At 40.3% G+C, this 21067-nt stretch overlaps 1 protein-coding gene across 1 annotated transcript in view; it reads right to left on the reverse strand.

Moving 5' to 3' along the window:
* slc27a6 (solute carrier family 27 member 6) overlaps window positions 1-16610 on the reverse strand; it is a 29897-nt gene extending 13287 nt beyond the window's left edge. Inside the window, exons 1-5 of the mRNA XM_016536686.1 lie at window positions 16074-16610; window positions 14322-14531; window positions 10891-11049; window positions 3554-3678; window positions 1289-1483 (exon numbers count right to left, since the gene is read on the reverse strand). Of these exons, the coding sequence (XP_016392172.1) occupies window positions 1289-1483; window positions 3554-3678; window positions 10891-11049; window positions 14322-14531; window positions 16074-16545 (1161 nt within the window). The 5' untranslated portion in view covers window positions 16546-16610. The remainder of the gene's footprint in view (window positions 1-1288; window positions 1484-3553; window positions 3679-10890; window positions 11050-14321; window positions 14532-16073) is intronic.
* Between the last annotated feature and the right edge of the window lie 4457 nt (window positions 16611-21067).

Raw genomic sequence — 21067 nt, forward strand, 5'->3', positions numbered from 1 at the left:
TATATATATCTATGGTGTAGACAGCATCATTGATTATAATGAGTTCTATAGTATTTTGTCGCGCCGTACTGCTCGCGTCCGGTGTAGACACGGTGTAACATTGTTTTTGCTTTGTTTCACTGAACTAATCGTTGCCTGGGTTGCGTACGTATATGTGGGGCAGAGCTATCAAAATAGGGGCGAGACCCTTTTGGGGTAGGGGCGTGTTTGTTTTGGTGATTTCAAATATCAACATTGGCTACCAGAAATCGCTTACCCCACCTTTAAGACTGACTGCACAGATCCAGTATACTGATACACAACTGTTTGCTTTCTCAACAGCTGCTTACATTCACTTAACACAAAACTGACTGTTTGTGAGGATACTCGCCTGGATGGGCATTTTAACATAATTTTGTGTGTATTTGGCCGCTTAAGCGCAATAAGCTGCGTATAAATAACTCAATCTAGTACTCGAGAGGTGTTTGAGGTGACTTTATGTGAGTGCGCTTTGGATCTGACTGTGAGTGTCTGTGGAGCGCACAACTACCAAATGATTATAAAATGGTTATAAACGCGAAACCTAGGCGATATATGCGTGATACCACACCAAAAATCAGGACCTGATTAAAAAATATATTCTACTGCACAGAGATTTGTGAAATAAATTAATTTCCATGACTTTTCCAAAGCTTTCTGGGTTTATTATTTTTTCAGAAACTTTTCCAGGCCTGGTGATTGCTGTTTTAAAATTCCATGAGTTTTCCAGGTTTTTCAGGACCATACGAGCCCTGTATAGAGCCTTGCAGTCAGGGAGCATCTCTCTGTAAAGGGCGTCATTACTACCGTTTCCTTTTGGGTACAAATGGTCTTTTCTCTTTTCTCTTTTTTTTTTTTAACAATTGAGGCGCAATGCCTGGTAGTTATTATCTACTATGATCTATGGTTTGATTTGAACTATTAGAATATGTTGAATCGGTGTTTAATAATCAAACAGCACTGGGACTCAGTTTAGAGAAATGAACTAAACGAGAACATTTTAAACACACAACACAGACGATATTTCTGCTCTGGTACTCGCGATCATTGACCTTCTGCCTCTGACATCGAAGCAAAGAGATGCAAGTAATGAATTCTGGCGCAATCACATTTGTTTGTTTGCTACTCATGCTTGTCGGATATCTGACATTCAGACGCACCTATATATTCTGGTTCAAATATTTACTAAGATTTGCTGATCTTTTTATTGCCCTTTAAACTTGACAACCTGACCTAACCCACAGCTGCATTGATGTTGAGTTGAACTAACCTTGTAAAAGAAATTGGAGCGTCCGACAGCTCCGATCTTGCCAATGTGGTTCATGAAGCATAGGTTTCCTTCAGTGGAGCCGTAGATCTCACACATGCGGATGTCCCCAAAGCGCCGGAGGAACTCTCTCCATACGTCCTGTCGGAGGCCGTTCCCAACACCCATGAGCACCCTGTGATCCTTCTCATTCTCAGCCTAACACACAAACACACACATGATGAAGCTGCTCACAGTCATACAGGAGCCTGCAAACTCTCATGAAGTTTCATATACACTGATGAGGCAAAACATTATGACCAGTCACAGGTGAAGCAAATATCGTGGGTCATCTCCTAACAAAGCCACATAGATCAGATGGTAAGCAAACAATCAGTTCTCGTAATCTACATGTTGGATGCAGAAGAAATGGGCAGGAATAAAGATCTGAGAGACAAGGGCCAAACTGTTATGGTGACTAAATCAGAGTAGCTCTGAATCAGCAAGGCTTGAGGTCAGCAGTGGTGAGAATTTACTAACAGTAGTTGTATTTACATGGACCCTAATAATCTGACAGTCCTGACTGATCGGACTAGTATCACAGTCGATTCGTTTGATAGGACATGTAAACACCTGATTGGATTAAAAACCGAAACTGGAAATTATGCACAGAACGAACTGCTGTTACTGAATATAGTGTGATAAATGACTGTTGTGTCAATCTAAAATTCTCTTTCCACTCATTGCCTGTGAAGTCTAGGCTTTTATTGCTTATATATTTTTGTGAAATGCAAATATAGCTAGTGGTCCGAGGAGGGACAAACCACAAACTGAGCATCCAAGGCTCATTGATGCATGAGGGCAGCGAATCCCATCTGCTGTGGCACAAGTCACACAAAACTGTAATGATGGTAATGGGAGGACATCTGCTGCATATGGGACTGCGTAGCCGCACACCGTTCAGACTGCCTATGATGACCCCTGTCCACCACCGAGAGTGCCTGTGATGGGCATGCGAGCCACGGGACTGGAAACTGAAGAAGCTCGCATGGTCCGACGAGTCACATTTTCAATAACACTTTAGTTTTGCTCATGAAGCACCAACAGCATATTAGGCAGGTGGTCATAATGTTTGGGCTCATCGGTGTATAACTTTGGGTTTAAGTCGAGTGTATAATTAATGAAAAAAAAAAAGATTTTTAAATGTTCAGAAAAAAATGTGATTGGTGTTTGTCCTGCCACAATGCTAGGGTGATCTGGGTGGTTGTTGCATGGTTTCTTATTCCCTCTGGCTGGAGACTCTACTTCAATGTAAGTCTGATGGGGTTTTTTCATGCAGTGCTGCATTTCTCAGTAAGACCAGTAAGTGTGTGTGGGTGAACAATACCAGGCAGTCAGACCAGCAGAACCACTCCATTCACAACAGCCTCGTGTCTGTGTGCGCTGTCAGTTAAAGCTCATCACCGGACTGACAAACACAACATTTCCTGCACTCACTCGAAACATGTCCCCTTTTGAAAACAGTGTATGTGCAGAGAATCGTATGTGGGTGTTCCTGCTGCAGAATGTGTTTTATGTGCTTGCCGCTGTAAGAGTTTGTGTGCTTGCTCAGTTTGTGCACTGCTGTGTCTGTCGTGAGCACATTGATGAATTCAGTGTGACTGTCCGGGCCACGTTAGGGGACGGGCACAAAGACATCTTTGATAGACTGTGGGACATGCTGATGTCCTGATGCACATGAACCGTGAATGTGAGACATTAACAAAAGAGCTGTCTGTCAGTTAGCCATGAAAACACGGCACAACCCCACACAAACCAAAAAGTTCATTTTCATACTGTATATTCACAGAGGACATGGAGTTTGTCTGCGTGACCAGAAACACACTCTGCAGTGAGCTTCAGCGCACAGATTCTTCTGGAGTCCTGGATCGTTTGGTAATGAGGCATGATGCATAATGAAGACATTATTGTGGAGTTAACAGGACCATGGCTGCTCGAATGATTTATAACTTCAAAAATCATAGGGTACATTCATATGAGTCATGCTCAGAAAACAATGCCATCTTAAAGGAATAGTCCACCCAAAAAAGAGCATTCTGTCAGGATTTACTCATCTGCATGTCATTTCAGACCTGTATGACTTTCTGCCTTCTGTGAAACAAATTAACTATTGAAAAGTGTACTACTTTTGCTGAAATGATCTGGCAAAAATGGCACTGTTTCCTGAGAATGACCCAGATATATTCCCATACAGAATCACTGATTTGAGGAGAGCAGGCAGTACCGTACCGTAGGCTGATTGCACAGATATCGGCACAGCTCTCCAATATACTGAAATATGGTGACGTTGTGTTTCCTGCAGTCATGCCAAAACTGAGAGGCTGAAAACTTCTTCTTCAGGACACAGGTGGCACCTAAATGACAATAGCACAGAGACAGACATGAAACTAACCATGCTACGCAGATGAGTTCAAACATTCAGCCTGATAAGAGTTAATAAGGCCGCTTTTGGCAATGAACATTATACAGGCATGCTCCATTGCTATTAGAGTTTATTCACAAGATAATTCTGTTTGGTTTTGGTGAAAGGGCAACAAATAAAATCATATTTGTTGACGGGGAAAGAGTTCAGTTCTAACCCTAATCAGTGAATTAATTTGGCCTTTAAGGAATGGCCAAACAAAGCTTTGTCATTTATCCAAAGCCTTTGAAATGAAAGCTTTTCCATGATCATCTAAGGTAAAATCTAACCAATCAGAGTACACTGACTTTAAAAAATGACCTATTAAGCAATAAGGCATGTACACTTGAACCAGACTGATCAATGGTCTCTAGCACAGGGTTTAGTGTTTGGCTGGTTGCTCAATCATAATAAAAGTGATCATAAGGGGGGAAATCACGAGGAAAGTGCTCTATATGGCACAGATCTTTAAATCCAGCAAACACTTTCATAACATTTGCTGTCTTTACTTTGCAACAGAAACACAGACTCTAAGGCTCAAAAAACAGCTGTATTAATAGATTGTAACAGTGCCGTAAGTATTTTTCCCATGAGGATTTAAACAAAGTCTTTGTTAAAGCACTATAAGCCATGAACCAAGCCAAGCAGCTACGAGGAGAATCATAACATTACAAACTTTTATATGAAGCAAAGAAGTACATGAAAATCTGACAAAAGGACAAATGTACAAGACTGTGTACCTAAGGGCTTTGGGGAGGGAAAGAACTACAATCCCATGAAGCACTGCGAATGACATAATCCAATTAAAAATGATGGAACTGTTCTTTTAAAGTTGTTAATTGTGTCTACAGAAACAGTAGAATTGAGTTTTATTGCAAATTATGCACGTTCAAATATTTGATTATTTTGATAATGTAAGGAGACTATACGCGAGGGTTCATCAGTGGGCAGAGCTATGGGTCGTAGTTTGTTTTTTTACCAGGGATTCTGCTATTAAACACGATTATTTAATACGCTGAAATAATGCGAACTGATGGTTTCAACAAAACCATATAGCAGGGGTGTCCAAACCTGTTCCTGAAAGGCCACTGTGCTGCAGAGTTTAGCTCCAGCCCTAACGAAACACACCTGAACCAGCTAATCAAGCTCTTCAGGATTACTAGAAACTTGCAGACAAGTGTGTTTGAGCTGGTTGAGCTGAACCTCCAGGAGCAGGACTGGACACCGCTGGCATATATGGTCGTTAAAGGTTTATAAGTTATCGATAAAAATCAATTTCCCTATGAAGAAACAAATGGGGTTTTACTTCCAGAACCCGACTGCTGCGCTCTGTTGCCTTGACTCGGTGTTTCAGTCTAACGGCTGTAATTATATACTAATTGCATTGCATACTATAATTATAATTATTTTGCTGAGAAAGAGTCTATTTAAAATGTAAATAAATGCAAAATGGAGTAATAAATCTTAAAGGAATACTTCAATCCATAATATAATAATAGTTGCGTTGTGTCTTTTGGTAAATAGTAGTAAGAAAGAAGTTGTTGTCTTAAGGAATTTTACTCACAGTCTGTGTACTGGGAGTATGGCGGCTGCAAGCGCGGGGAGTTTAGATTTTCTAACGAGGCGCCATGGAATAAAAGTGGATACTACTGGAAGTGTAGAACAGTGCGCTTTAGCGGTAGGTGTAGTAGTTGGTAATGAAAATGTTCTATCGGCGTCACGGATGAATAATGCTGTTGTTTTGTTTGTTAGGATGGTTGAGTTAGCGAACTTGCTAACAGAGAGTGGTATTGAGATTGATGGCATTTTTATTTCAGTGCGCCCTCTTTCTACCCCTTCAAAGAAGGTAACGTTCCGCCATTTATCAAGAATGAGACTTTAACCGGAATCCTTTCTAGGTATGGAAAATTGATTTCTCCCTTAAAGATGATTCCGATTGGAAGTAAGTCCCCTCAGTTAAAACATGTAATGTCTTTCAGGCGTTTTACATACATGGTTCTGAAGGATAATGTTGATGAACTTGATCTGACTCTTAATTTCCGTCATGATGATGTTAATTATGTAATTTATGCCACGACAAATATAATTAAATGTTTTGGATGCGGAGAAAATGGTCATCTTGTCCGTGCGTGTCCAAAGAAAGGAAATGATAGTCACTGAAAATGTGCAGAATGATGTTGCAGCAGTTGCTGCTGAGATGCTGGGTCCAAGCAAGGCATCCAGAAATGGGCAGAATAATATTGCAGCGGTTGCTGCTGAGATGCTGGGTCAAAGCACGGCACTTGTTGTTCCAGAAAACCCGGTGGAAAGTTCGGAAGAAACTGAAAAAGATGAAATTGCTGCAAGTGAGAATGAAGAGGTTAGAATCTCCCCTGGAGTAGAACAGGTAGTGGAAGAATTAAGTGAGTCAGATGATAGTAATGGTGAAAAAGAGGAAATAGTAATAAGAGGAATAAAATCCTGAAGTTGAGGTCCCAGTGTTGAATGACGATGGATGTTTTTTTTTAAACTCCACAAAAAAGGAAGTTCGTAGAATGTCAAAAACAAGTTAAAAGAAAAGACGGTTTTGGTTTAAGTTTTCTTTTTTTTTTGTCTTTTCTGTTTTTCTCTTTTATTTTCTATGGGGGAAATAAGCTTCGCTTCTTTAAATATAAATGGAGCAAGAGACATTAGGAAGAGAGTTCAAGCGTTTGAATTGATGAAATATAAGAATATTGATGTGTTGTTTCTGCAAGAAACACATAGTGATATAGAAAATACTGCAGATTGGATTAGAGAATTGAATGGTTTGGCAATTTTAAGTTATTATACCTCGTTAAGTGGTGGTGTTGCCATGTTATTTTCAGGAAATTTTATTCCACATTCTTATAATGTTGAAGAAGTTATTAAAAGAAGATTGTTGAAGATCAATGCTTTTTTTGAAAACAGCTCTTTTGTATTTGTTTGTGTTTATGCCCCAACTAATGCTTTAGATAGAATGATTTTTTTACATACTTTGGATAAAGTTTTGAGTGATTGTAACAGTGATGATTTTTTTAATATTAGTTATTAATATTTTAATTGCACCGAAAGTGGTATAGATAGGAATCATGTTGAACCTCATATGCAATCAAGGAAGAGGCTATTTCAACTTATAAAATCGAATAGCATTATTGATGTTTGGAGGAATTTTCATGGCACACATAGACAATATACTTGGGCTCATGCTCATAATAATCAGATATCTTTGGCAAGGCTTGATAGATTTTATGTTTTTAAACATCAGTTAAGCATGTTTAGATAATGCATGATAACTCCAGTATGTTTTTCTGACCACAGTTTGATCAAGTGTGTTATGACAAATAGTTATATAAAGGCAAAAAGTGCATATTGGCATTTCAATAATAGTTTGTTGTGTGATTCCTTTTTTAGAGAAGTTTTTAGAGAATTTTGGATGAATGTTAAGACTATGAAATCCACTTTTTTGTCATTGCAACAGTGGTGGGATTTTGTAAAGGTGCAAATTAAGCAATTAAGTCAACAATATACTCAAAATGCCACAAAGGGAGTTAAAGAGTCAATGAGTGTCTTGGAAGAAGAGTTAATGAAATTACAAGATGTTCCAATATTTACGAAAGGAACTTTCGGCAATATTATGGAAAATGTTAAGAAAAAAAATAATTTATTAGCCGAGTTGCTGGGTTTGACTACACAAGGCACTATAATTAGATCTCGGTATCAAAGTGTCGAGTTAATGGATGCTCCTTCAAAAAAAAAATTTAATCTGGAGAAAAAGAACGGTCAGAAAAAACGTATTCATGCTTTGCGGTCTGAAAACGGGGTTTTATTGACTAATCATGTAGATATCAGGAAAAGAGCTGTACAGTTCTATAAGGATTTACCGTATATAAAAGTGAAATTTTAGAAGTAAAAGATGATCATATTGGGTTTTTTTTAATTACTACAGATAGCTGAAGATGTTAATAATGAAATTAGTAAAACTTTAAGTTTAGAAGAAGTTTAGGATAAATTGAAGAAGATGGAAAATGGTAAAACACCCGGAATAGATGGTATAACGGTTGAATTTTATAAAGCCTTGTGGTCAGAGGTAGGCCCAGAATTAGTAGCAGTTTTCAACGAGAGTCTGAAAAATGAACTTGAAAAATGAACTTGAAAAATGAACAGCCACGTAGCTGCCGCAGGGCAGTTATAACGTTGTTACCAAAAAAAGGAGATCTTAATGAGATTGGCAACTAGAGGCCTGTAAGCCTGTTGTGCAACGATTATAAATTGCTTTCTAAAACCCTTGTAATTAGTGAAGTGACATGTGACCAAGTATGGTGACCCATACTTGGAATTAGTGCTCTGCATTTATCCCATCCAAAGAGCAGTTGGGGGTTCGGTGCCTTGCTCAAGGGCACCTCAGTCGTGGTATTGAAGGTGGGAGAGAGCGCTGTACATTCACTCCCCCCACCTACAATCCCTGCCGGTACGAGACTCGAACCCGCAACCTTTGGGTTACGAGTCCGACTCTCTAACCATTAGGCCACGACTTCCCCAGATTGGGTAAGGCTATGGAACATGTGATTCATCCTGATTAATCTTATCATGTGCCAGGTAGGAGAATTTCAGATAATATTTCTTTTATTAGAGACATTTTAGATGGTGGTAAATTTTTTGATTTAGACTTTGGGCTAATATCGATTGACCAAGAGAAGGCTTTTGATAGAGTCGAGCATTTGTATTTATGGAGTGTTATGAAAGCCTTTGGTTTTGATTCTGGTTTTATTTCAATGATAAAAACCTTATATAGCGAAGTTGAGAGTGTTTTAAAAATGAATGGTGACTTATGCTGTCCTTTTAGAGTGTACAAGTGTGTCAGACAAGGTTGTGCATTATCAGGAGGAATGTTATATTCCTTAGCATTAGAACCCTTGTTAAATAAAATAAGATCTGATGTGTGTGGATTACATATACCCAACTGTGGTCACAATTTTAAGTTATCAGCCTATGCTGATGATGTGATCGTTTTGATCAGTGGATCAGCTAAAGCTTTTTTAATTTTGGAAGCTTTTAAAGTTCTTTCTTCTGCCAAGGTGAACTGGAAAAAGAGTGAAGCCATTTTAGTTGGAAAATGGTCAACAGGGGAACCAAGGCTTCCTGGTGGTCTGAAGTGGACTGGGGATGGTTTTAAATATTTAGCAAAAATACAGTCAACCTTAATTGACTTTTTCTGGGATAAGTTGCACTGGGTACAGAAAAGTGTGTTGTGCCTGTCAAAAGAAGAAGGAGGACTTGGACTAATACATTTGCAGAGCAGAACGGCTGCTTTTCGCCTTCAGTATATACAAAGACTTTTATTATTTCCTATGGAGTCAAATTGGGTGGGTGCTGCCTGTGTAATTCTCCGGAACATTGAAGGTTTAGGACTGGACAAAGCTTTGTTTTGGCTGGATCCTCAAAGACTAAAACTCTGTGAATCTCCAGTTTTTTTATCGCAAACAAGTCTGGTCTCTGTTCAGGATTAATAGAGGAAACAATGTGTTTTCTCTTTTCTGGTTACAGCAAGAACTTTTAGTCTGCGGTTCGCGACTGGATCTGTCACATGAAACATAATTTGCTATACCGGAAAGAACTTTGCGGATTGCCGAGGTGACAACAGTTGGCCAGCTGTATCAAATAGCAGGACCTGATTTCAGAAATGTGACTGCAACTGCTGAACATTTGAGACTCCGATCTTGTAGAGTTGTGCAAAAGGCTCTTGATATTTGGAGCTCGGCTCTTACTGGAGAGGAAAAAGAACTGTTGGATCTGTATCCAAAGGGGTCTATTAATTTTAATTGTAAAGACCCTTTCCCGAATTTAAGTGTATGTCCAAGTATGGGAGAATGCAATGGTATGCTGTTAGACTGCAAAGATTTAATAATTGTGGGTTCAGAAATTGCATCTGGCAAATGTTTGTATAAAAATTGTGTAAAAGTTTTTAATAAAATTTTTTGAATAATAAGTCTGACACACCTTGGAGAGATGTACTTCAGCTTACTGTAGATGAAAAACCAGAATGGAGAGTTTTATATAAGTCACCTTTGGTTAAGAAAACTGGGGATTTGCAATGGAGAATACTGCATGGCGCCGTTGCTGTAAATGTTTTTATTTCTTTGTTTAATTCCGATGGTACTGATTGTTGCCCTTTTTGTTAACAAAGAGAAACTCTTTTTCATGCATTTATGTATTGTGAAAGGTTGAAACCCCTTTTTGATATGCTGGAGATGCTTTTTAAATCTTTCAATGTCATGTTTTCAATGAAATTGTTAATTTGTGGTTTTAAGTATGTTAGAAGTAGGCGTCAGAAATCTCAGTTGATGAATTTCTTGTTGGGTCAAGCAAAGATGGCAATTTATGTCACTAGAAAAGAGAAAATTGACATGAATATTAACAAAAGTCTAGTAGCTGTTTTCTTTAAACTTGTAAAATCCAGGATTTTAATTGATTTCTATTATCATAAATTAATGCATGATCGTTTAATGTTTGAAACGATCTAGTGTTTAAATGGGGTTCTTTGTAAAGTTGTGGAAGAAGAGCTGTTTTCCCTTTCTGTTAAGGTAATTTAGGCTTGTGCAAGATGGATGGCTGTTTTTTTGGGCGGGGGGGTTTGTATGTACGTTATATTGTAATAAAATGGAATTTGAAATCTCTCTCTCACTCTCAATTCAATTCAAATTAGCTTTATTGGCATGACCGTGGAACAGCATAATGTTGCAATAAACAGTGCTATACAGGCATAATATATATTATATATACTCTCTCTCTCTCTCTCTCTCATGTTGTTCCAAACCTGCATGACTTTCTTTCTTCTATTGAACTCAAAAGAAGATAGAGGAATAGATGAACACTGGTGTGCAAACAACATTGGACTCCACTGACTGTCATTTTATGGGGAAAAAACCACAGTGAAATTCATACAGTTTTGGAACAACATGAGAGAGAGAGTGAATGATGACAGAATGTTCATTTTTGGGTGACCCTTGAGAGCAAGTCATGAATATTCTTTCAGCCAATCTGAGTGTATATCTGGATTAGATGAACTGCTTTGTCATTAACATCAGCATTACACACCATCACATCAGTTACAACTGCAGTAATCACCTATAGGCTGTTCATTAAAAGGTTTGATTAAGAGAATTACCCAATTCAATGGTCCCTCCGATGCCCACGAGCGAGGCAGCGCTATGATACAGGGGAAGCGGCGTGTAGATGACATCACTTCCTGTGGCACCGTACACCCAAAACCCTCCTGCTGCCTTCAGGGCCTGCAAATGAGTGATGACTGCAGCTTTGGGCAGCCCTGCAACAGTGACACACCATTACAATACAGAAGAAGCCACATAATCAGCTTCGTCCATTTGAGAACACTTCTCTTCTCTTCTCCTCTACGCAAGTACAGTACAGTGTTTCCCCTAGGTTTACGGTCTTGGGGGGGGGGGCAATCAAAATGCATGTCTAATTAATGAAAATCATGAAACTTAAACAATTTAACATCAATTTATTAAAAATTTAACAAATATTACATGTTTAGGGCCATATGAAATGTTTTTATTTTTCCAACCTTATGTTTTATTGTAACCAAATTCTGTTTTAGCATGTCTAATTATTTGAAAGCATAAAACAAGATTAATTTATTCTTACAATAGCCTTATGATTTTTCTGCTCAGAAATTCTGTATTGTATATTTACATTTTGTTTTAAGGCATAAAACATTCATTTAATCTATCTTTTAAGTAATGAAAATTAAACAAATTTTATTTTTTGCTTGTGTGTGTGTGTGTGTGTGTGTGTGAGCGCGCGCATCGGGCGGAACTCTGCTGTGCGTGATGCAGAGAGCGCGACCATAACGTAGAGACCGAAATGACATGCCGTCGTGTAAATAAGATAAATAACATAAGGCTATTTAATTTGTTTAATAAAAGAACAAGGTATAGACCTGTTCTATCGGAAAGGTAACTTTAAATGACTTCTGTTGTGATCTGGCGCTATAGAGAAAATATAATTAAATATTAACTTGACCTGCGGTGGGGGGGGGGGGGCGGGTCGCCCCCCTAATATAATGACGGGAGAAACACTACGTGACAGAGATACTGAAAGTATGATCCATATTGTAAGAGCTCTCAGATGGTCTTACCTGGGTTTATGCATCAACATGCCCAGTAACAAAAACATTAAAGCTATCGCATTCATTCTATGTTCAGTTACACCAAATATGCACATAATGATGAACGTAAATACATCAGAGAGGACTGTGAAGATATCCCTGTGTGAATAAAAAAGCACCTAACTGACACAATGTGCTGTGAGTTTCAGTGCAGCCCCAGTAATGGCTGTAAGGTATCATGCAGAACAGGCAGAGAGAGGGGTAAACAAACATAATAATTGATAAATAATATAAAAACTACTAATAACTAAACTATTCATAAGACCAGTAAGGTTCTATATAGCATGGTTTTCTGGAAGCTCTTGGACCGAGCACTTTAATGTACAGATGTACAGTACATTAAAGGAGCTGCAGGACTGTCTGGCAAACACTGGCCACTGTCTGCATGCCACAACAATACCCTGTATTCTTCACAAGCCATTACTCAATACGAATAAATACATAAACACAAATATACTGTAAAGCCAGCCATCTACATTTTGCCGAAACCAAGTGGCTGAATGTTTCATGGTCTGATGAAACTAAATGTAACTTTTGGACAATAAATTCAGAGGGTGCGTTTGCCACACAAACAAGATTACTGAAACAGCACCAAATCCATGATAAATCATGAGCCGGTGTCTCCTGTCTAACAACGAGACAGCTCACACTGTCTAAACCGAACTGCATCTATCAGACTGAAGCGTGCTGCTGTCCGACAGCAATCAGATGAGCCATGCACAGACAATAACCTTCTTTTGCACAGAGGAAAATGGCATTAACTGAGGAAAAGTGCAGCATGGGAAATCACTCAACACAACAGAAATGAAAGTTTATATCTGACGAGCAGCTCTATTATGTTAGACCATACCTCATGATCAGCGTGTGAGGCTTTCACACTTACATTCTGTCACAACATTACAACAGCATACACACACATCCACATTAAAACTTTTTTATGGATTGCATGATTACATGTTATTCACACAATGGTGGTAAATTATTCATCATTTATAGATTCATTTATTGATTCTTGCTTTTTCTTTTTTAACTGTTCCTTTCTAAACAATCCTACCTAAACATTGGGCCGCGCAGCATTTGACCGCTGGATTTACAGAAATCATTGCACTTTTACATGGCAAAAACATGCAGAAGATTACACATCAAATCTATACAAGCATTTGCTGTTTTCTCAAAACTGCACATCTAATCGACTCCTGATGAAAACACTTGAATAATTATCTGATTTCACTCAGGGAGTGATTTAACCATGTAGTATATGCCTTTGGGAGACTTTTGTCTTTCAAACACATTCAAATGCACAAATGCACATAATGTACAGTGCGAGTCACATCACTGTGGAAAACGCCTTTCATCGTTTCACTCAATCATACAGAGATAATTAAGCAAATTACTAAACAAGGCCAATGTAGCAAATACTAGCTACATCTTCATCATATCGAGTGTCCATCAGTAATTAATGATTCATGGAAGTCTGGAGAAAAATACTTCAAACCTACAAGAACACTAGACTTTGGGCATTTAATGTGATTGCTGTTTTCATATTTTTTAATGTTTGTTCATATAATGCAAGAATCCGATTCACCACCATTTTTTGTCACCGGAAACCCTTCGACCTAAAATATTTACTTGACATATCCCCTGAGATTTTCAGTTAATATTTCAATATTTTAACAACACATTTGCGTGTTCACAGATGGCCACACTGGCATGCAGGTAAACAGCGTGTTTGTATTTCTACTGTTCACGTTTCAGGGGTTTTACCCACAGTTCTTTCACAAACACCAGTTTAGGAAACCTTGATTTAATGTAATGCTTATTACAATAAGTCCAGGTTTTGCAGACAGAGATTAGATTAAGCCAGGACTAGGTTTTAGCTCAATTAGAAAAAGCACATCTTGCATCTCAGGGCAAAACAATGGCAGTGAGATGTTTTAAGATGTGTCAGTGCAAGTTTCTTTCAGGTAAAACAGCCCAGACATGCATTTTAGTCTGGGACTAGGCTTAAGTCTTGACTGTGAAACCGGGCGTAAAAAAGATAACAAAGAAAATAATATATTTTCTTTCTTTTTTATATCAATACGGTACACAGCAATCCCATTCAAATGTATGTGATAAATGAGTAATCTAAAACTGAGTCCGTTACTAACTACACTGCCTACAACAAAGCACTGGCTGTAATGAGCATTTATTGTTTGTGCAGGACTGCTTCTGACATTCAAGCTCTACAAACTGTTGGCGCTATTAAGCTGTTTGAGGGACTCTGGTAATGATAATATTTAAAAAGCGAATCCAGGCTTGTGTTTAGCACTGCTGTGTAACACTGAGCACCAGGGGCCCTCCAGCAGCGGTTCCTCCAGGTCTGTGGGTTCCCCTGACACACCGAGAGGAACAGAGACTGCACATACCGGTCGTCCCGGAGGTGAAGATGTAGAGCGTGGGGCTTCGGAGGCAGCGGACGGAGCGGCGCTCAGCTGCGACGGGCTCCTGCGAAGCCTCCTCCATCTGATCCAGCAGGCTGTGCACGCCGGGACGAGGGCTCTCCCGAGTCATACACCACACTGTGATCCCGTCCTCCTGGAGACTGGGAAGAATGTCCTCTAACGTCTCCAGAAGATCTGCAACAACAGCACTATTACAGATGATAAACACCTACCTATTTAGAGTTAATGCTTTACCTTTGTTTACTTACTTTATACCTTTAAATAGTATACTCAAAAAGAAGCAACGTTCAGGTCCATGTGTTATTTCATGTGCCAGAAAACATTATAACTGATGTAACCACAGAAAAAAATTTGCTTTTCAGCTTGTTTCTGTGGATACAACAGATTGAATTTGATGCGGAAGTGAGATTTACAACCTTCAAACCTGTTTTAATTTTGTCTACTAAAAGTTTTCCTTTTTTTTTTCTTCCTGAAAGATGTTTCGGCAACTTCTGACTTTGACCTGCTTCAATCAGCACCTGCAGACAGGTAAGCAGTGTAATGTGGTTCATATAGATAACTGCTTTATGGGAGCGATGACGGCTCTTCTTTCAGCTTCAAACTGAGACTGGGAGATTATTATTGTTGCTATTCTTAAATCTGTGGTTTTGTTCATGCGTTTATGTCTGACCGGGCTCCAGACCATTGGTTTGAGCTGCGCAGCGTGGACGGTTTATCAGCTCAGAACAGGTTTACTCGGGAACCAGAGACAAATTCAAGCACTTTTCAGTGACGTTCAAGTATTTTGCGCAACTATTTCCAGCACTTTACAGCTCTAAATGATATACTTTGTGGTAAACAAACACTTATTAAAATAAAATTAAAACACACATCGAATTACATAACCAGTAGATGGCAGCAGAGGAGCACTTGTTGGCTTATTAGTCACTCATTTCTACGTTTTGCTTTATATTTTGAAATGATAAAATCGTGAAATCAAATCATCAAGAAATCAAAAATGTTGCACTTTTTTGTGTATGAAGTAAGAAAAGTCACAAAAAGCCTTATTTTTTTATATTTTAAATCTGCAACAGAATCACACATAGAGGCCCGGTTTCACAGACGGGGCTTAGCTTAAGCCAGGACTAGGCCATAGTTCAATTAGCATTTTAAAGTAATTTATAAACATGCCTTTGAAAAAAGCATTAATGGTGTGCATCTTGAGACAAAACAAGGGCACTGACATTTTTCAAGATCAACCAGTGCAGGTTTCTTTCAGTTGAAACAGCTCAGACTTACAGTTTAGACGGGGACTAGGTTTAAGCCGGGTGTTTCTTTTATAATCACTGAAGTCATCAGTCAGCTCCGTATAACACCATAGAAGAATAATGGTACATTTAATAAGAGTAGAATAGGTTAATTTTCCATTTAAAACTTAGGTTTTGTTAATAAAAGTAAGTTTTATTTGCTTCCCAACTCAAGCTCGGTGCTTTACTGTCAAACGTGTATTACCCAAAGAAATAAACGTGTAATATTATTAGTAACTGCACGTATTAAAGCAAAACAATAGTAACTTGCAGAGCTTGTGGCGCTGGTGCCGCTGCTCTCAAATGTTATTTACCAATTACATGAAGCAACACAGCCAGTTTATGCCTTGTTATATCCCGAGCTGGACGCAGGCTAGCTCTGTCGCTCGTTTACAGATGCGCCGGGTGCAGGCGTCAGGACTCGCCTTACCTGCTCCGACCACCAGCAGCTCGGCCCCGCAGCAGCTGAAGCAGTGCAGCAGGGACCTGGACCTGATGTTGGTGTTGAGGAACGCCACCGCGCAGCCCAGCTTGCAGAAGCCGAACCACACCGAGAGGAAGTCGGGCTCGTTGCTCATGAGGAGCGCCACCGTGTCTCCTTCTTTCACCGCGTCTCGAAAGACGCGCGCGACTCTGTTGCTGCGCTGCTCGAGCTCTCCGTAGGTGTACGCCACTCCTTCATAAATCAGGAAGGCTTTGTCGGGAATCCGCTGGGCTTGCTGAACAAACCTGTCCACGACCGTCACGACCCGCGAGCTTCTTCTGTAGATCTCCAGCCGCGCTCCGTATCGGATGACTCTCATTAGAAACAGCGCGTCTTTCCAGAAGTGCGGGAAACACAGGCGCTGCGCGAGGTGCGCGGAGAGGATCCACGACAGCAGCGCCGCGATCCACGACAGCATCTCTGACTCTGACTCTGACTCTGACTCTGTCTCTGACTCTGACTCTGACTCTGACTCTGACTCTGTCTCTGACTCTGACTCTGTCTCTGACTCTGACTCTGTCTCTGTCTCTGACTCTGACTCTGACTCTGGGCTGTTTGACGGCTGGCGCTGTCATCCTCATTTATGCAACCTTCCGTGTGTCACGTGACTGTTGTTGTACAACCGCCCTCGTTGGTGGGCGTGTCGCCAGAGCCACGCGCTCGGCCCTGTTTATCCAGTTTATTGTCTGTGATAGGAGTTACCATAGTAACAGGGCGTGGCGCATTGGTAGCACCACGCCCACAAGAGAGCGAGCGCTCGGATGTTTGTGGAATGCGCGCGTTCAGTTCAGAGCACGAGCTGCTTCTGTAATCAAATGCATGACGCTGCTATCTGAAGCTGTGCGTGTAGTCACATTTGCATCTCACAAACAGCACGCAAGTATTAGTATAGTGCTTTTAGCAGCTGTGGGTCTTCACATTTTATTCTTTTTAATAGAGATAAGTTATAGTAGATTCATTGCATGTCGGATAAATGCTTTTGGGAGGAATCAGGTATCATGAAATGGTAAACTTCTACATAAGTAAGCAGGTGAGTGAGAGTTGTTTAGGAAGTTTGGTTTCAATCATGGCTTTTTGAAGAAGTTCATAAACAAGCCATGATTGGTAAGAGATGGCTAAAGCACTCTGAGCTGCTATGCTTGTTGAGTTTCTCATCCACCCTGCACACCGGGAGGGTTGTAACAGCTTTGACATTTCTGTCTGTATCTTGGAGTTCTTTCGAGCCAGAGAGTTCAAAATGTGACTCCAACTAGTTACAAGTGTCTGCTATGAAATGACCTCACTGTTATCTTTGCAGAACAAACTGAACACGCACGGTTTCGTTTCAAACACCAGGAGTGAAATGTTACAGTTCGCCCCATACCCTGGGAACACTGTGAAATTAGGATTATGACCAAAAAGTGGATTTTGAAAGCGTTTCATTCAACACTGACTTCTCAACAAATGTGTGTGTAAGCATGTTTGCTACTGTCAGTCAAAGTGATTGGCCAAAATAAAATTGAACTTGAACACTTGAACATTGAGAGACACCGCCTCGGTTTGTCTTTCTCTTCCCAGATCTACTGAAATTCAAAGAAAGCATGTTTCATTGATGTTACAACTAACCCAGAGTAGCCATGAACTAGCTCACCGTACAGATAACAGCCAAAACATTAGCACTAACTATCTACACAGGTTAACTTTGAGGAGCTTGTAACGCTCAGCCTTAACGGAAGATGTTACAATTAATAGATGGGGTCAGATTACACTGTGTAATTAACTACAAAGCAGGCACTGTCATCACAAAAATAAAATTACTTTCTTCCCTCAAAATTAGTTTTTCCCCTCCAAAATCTGCCGTGTCTGCCACAGGGCTCTACCCCTCACATGTGCAATAACAGCATGCGTGACATCAGTCAGGGGATTTGTAACTTGTTGCTTCTTTGTGACACTGGAAGTGTTACATCTGAGCCTGTCATGGCCATCCCTGGTCTCCCCCTGTGTAGGGCTGGTGGGAATGCTGGGCCGATCCCAGTGTCTCAGGCTGAACGGATGGGACCTTTTAGAGTTGTGTTCAATGTTTGATTAAAGTAACCCCATGTCTGAGCGGACTGGGGATGGCTGTAACACTTTTTGCTTCAGCGTCTGTGACTCACTGAATTTTTGAGATAGAGTGTTCAAACTTTTATACAAAGTAGCCACATTTGTTCACAACAAACTGCACCAGTTTAAACCGCTTCACACAGCCCTCGTGAGCTGATGTCAGATACACAGAGTGCCTTTGTTACAATCGACCCCTCACCAGGCAATTTACTTTAAAAATGGCTTTCCCTTTTGCTGTTTGCATTGGTCATAGAACCGCTGTCGATAGATCTGAGGTCCTCTCCTTCATGGCCTGGTGCATTCAAATTAAGAAATCCATATTAGAAAGATTTGGCTCGTTCTCTGATTATAAAATGAATCTTCACAAAAGTGAGTGTTTCCCTGTTAATGCGCTGCTATGGGTCTGTTCCAGTTAAATTAAGTAAAATGGGATGCAGATACCTTGGCATCAATATTACTAGATCTTTACCCTCTCTTTAGCTGCAAATGTCCTCCCTTTGTTGGAACAGACTAAAGGTGATGATGCTTGGGCACGTTCCCACTGAGAACGGGCAGCAGATGGATCCGGGTACTTTAGATCGGTCGTGGGTTAACCCTGTGTCTGTAACCCTACCCACTGCTCGTGGATCATCACCTTTAGTCTGATGGAGCAGTTTAGCTTATCATTGATTGGTCGTGTCAGTGTTCTGAATATGAATGTTTTTGCAAAGTTTCTCTTTGTTTTTCAATGTGTTTCTTCCTAAGAATTTTTTTTAATCTATCAATCAGATAGTTACTCATTTTTCGTGGGGTAGTAAAGCTCCCAGAATTTAGAAAGCATTACTTCATAGATGTCAACTGAGTGGTGGGCTTTCTTTACCCAATTTTATGTTTTGCTATTGGTCGGTAAATATTCACACGTTAACATTAGGCTTAGGTCGTCCACTGCACACCGGTGGAGAGAGAGCGAGCGCAAATCCTGGCAGCGGCAGGTCGCAGAGCCACTTCTGGTGGCTTCCCCAGCTGCCACGAGTCGTTTCTGGCAGCTGCCACGGTCTTTCTCTCCGGTTCTGCTGTTTGCCCAAAATTTGGACACAAACTGGGGCCCCCTGTCAGAGACCACGTCTACCGGGAGGCCATGTAAACGAAAAACGTGGTCTATGACAGCAACTGCTGTCTCTCTGGCTGAGGGTAATTTAGGCAGAGGAATGAAATGAGTCGCCTTCGAGAATCGGTCCACCACGGTCAAAACCACCGTGTTCCCCTGAGAAGGGGGGAGACCCGAGACAAAATCTAACGAAACATGGGACCAGGGTCTCGAAGGAACCAACAGCGGCTGAAGAAGCCCAGCGGGGGGGCGATTGGAAGACTTAGAAACAGCGCAGACTGAGCAGGCCAAAACAAATAAACTAATGTCCCGAGCCATACCTGACCACCAGAACCGTTGTTTAACAAGAAACATGGTACGACTCACCCCAGGATGACAGGCTACCTTGGAAGAATGAGCCCATCGGATAACGTCGGACCTTACGGACTCTGGCACAAACAACCGGCTCGGCGGGCACCCGGACGGGGGCGTTACCCCTTGAGAGGCCGTGCGGACCTTTGACTCGATCTCCCATGTGACCGCAGCAATAAAAAGTTTCCTAGGCACAATGGGGTCGGGCAGGGACGGGCGCTCCGAATGATCAAAAATGTGGGATAACGCATCCGGTTTGATGTTCTTAGAACCAGGACGGTAAGAAATGGAAAAATCGAATCGGCCGAAAAAAAGAGCCCACCGAGCCTGCCTAGAGTTCAATCTTTTAGCGGACTTGATGTATTCAAGGTCTTTCTCTCCGGTTCTGCTGTTTGCTCGGTAAAACTACACTGTGTTTACTATATACAGCGGCGTAGCCATCATTTCAGAAGTGAGGGGGACAGAAATGTTATACAGTAGCGAAGCCGGAAGCGAAAAAGCTTCCGTGTGCATATATACACACATATATGCACACACACACACACACATATATACACACACACACACACACACACATTTTTGTAATATCGATAACTTTCTCATCCAGTTGTTTTTTCTAAAGAGACTGATGGCAGAAGCCGTACAACACAAACATCAGAAATCCATTCATCTGCAATTATGATCCTTGCGGAGGTTGCGGCTTTGAGGTTATGTACATTTTGGCAGGTTATTTTACATTCATCATTCAAATTAATAAAGTGATGAATGGAAATTGGACAGTTCAATTAAGTATAGAATATCTGTAATAGCTACAAAAATGAAAATGGGAAAATGTGGGATCACCAAGAAATGAAATGTTTTTTATTACAATTGTATAACTAGCATTTAATGTTAGAAAAGATAATTTATGTATGTACTGTAAATGCTCTTCAAGTTTGAGACATTAATTGTAACAGTATATACACCAAATATTTGACCATATTTTCTTTGGCTTTGAGGCCTCTAAAGCTACGGGTGTCAATATAACAATCAGAGATTATATACGTAGTACAATAAAACAGAAGCATGACTTCACACTTCTTCTGTAATTGTTGGCTTCCTAACTGCAGTACTTCAGTATAAGTAGCAACTTCATTGAAAAGATTAAACTGAAACCTTAAATATTTTTAAAGTTGTCTGTTTGTCACATTAAAATGAATACTGTACGTTTCTTAGGTTCTGATTTATTGGTTGCAAACGATATATGGCCGAATCTGTGCTTCTGAAGTGCACATCTATCGAAGGAAAGAAAAGGTAGAGGATGTTTTTTCAGTGTGTGTGTTCATACTTACTCTTTGTATAGCATCTCTAAACACATTCCTCCTGTCAGGACATTAGGAATCCATGTCAAGCTGATGCCGTTGGAATTAGGTACCGATTT

Source organism: Sinocyclocheilus rhinocerous, unplaced genomic scaffold (assembly GCF_001515625.1).
Source record: "Sinocyclocheilus rhinocerous isolate Xijiao unplaced genomic scaffold, SAMN03320098_v1.1 scaffold3777, whole genome shotgun sequence".
NCBI lineage: Eukaryota > Metazoa > Chordata > Actinopteri > Cypriniformes > Cyprinidae > Sinocyclocheilus > Sinocyclocheilus rhinocerous.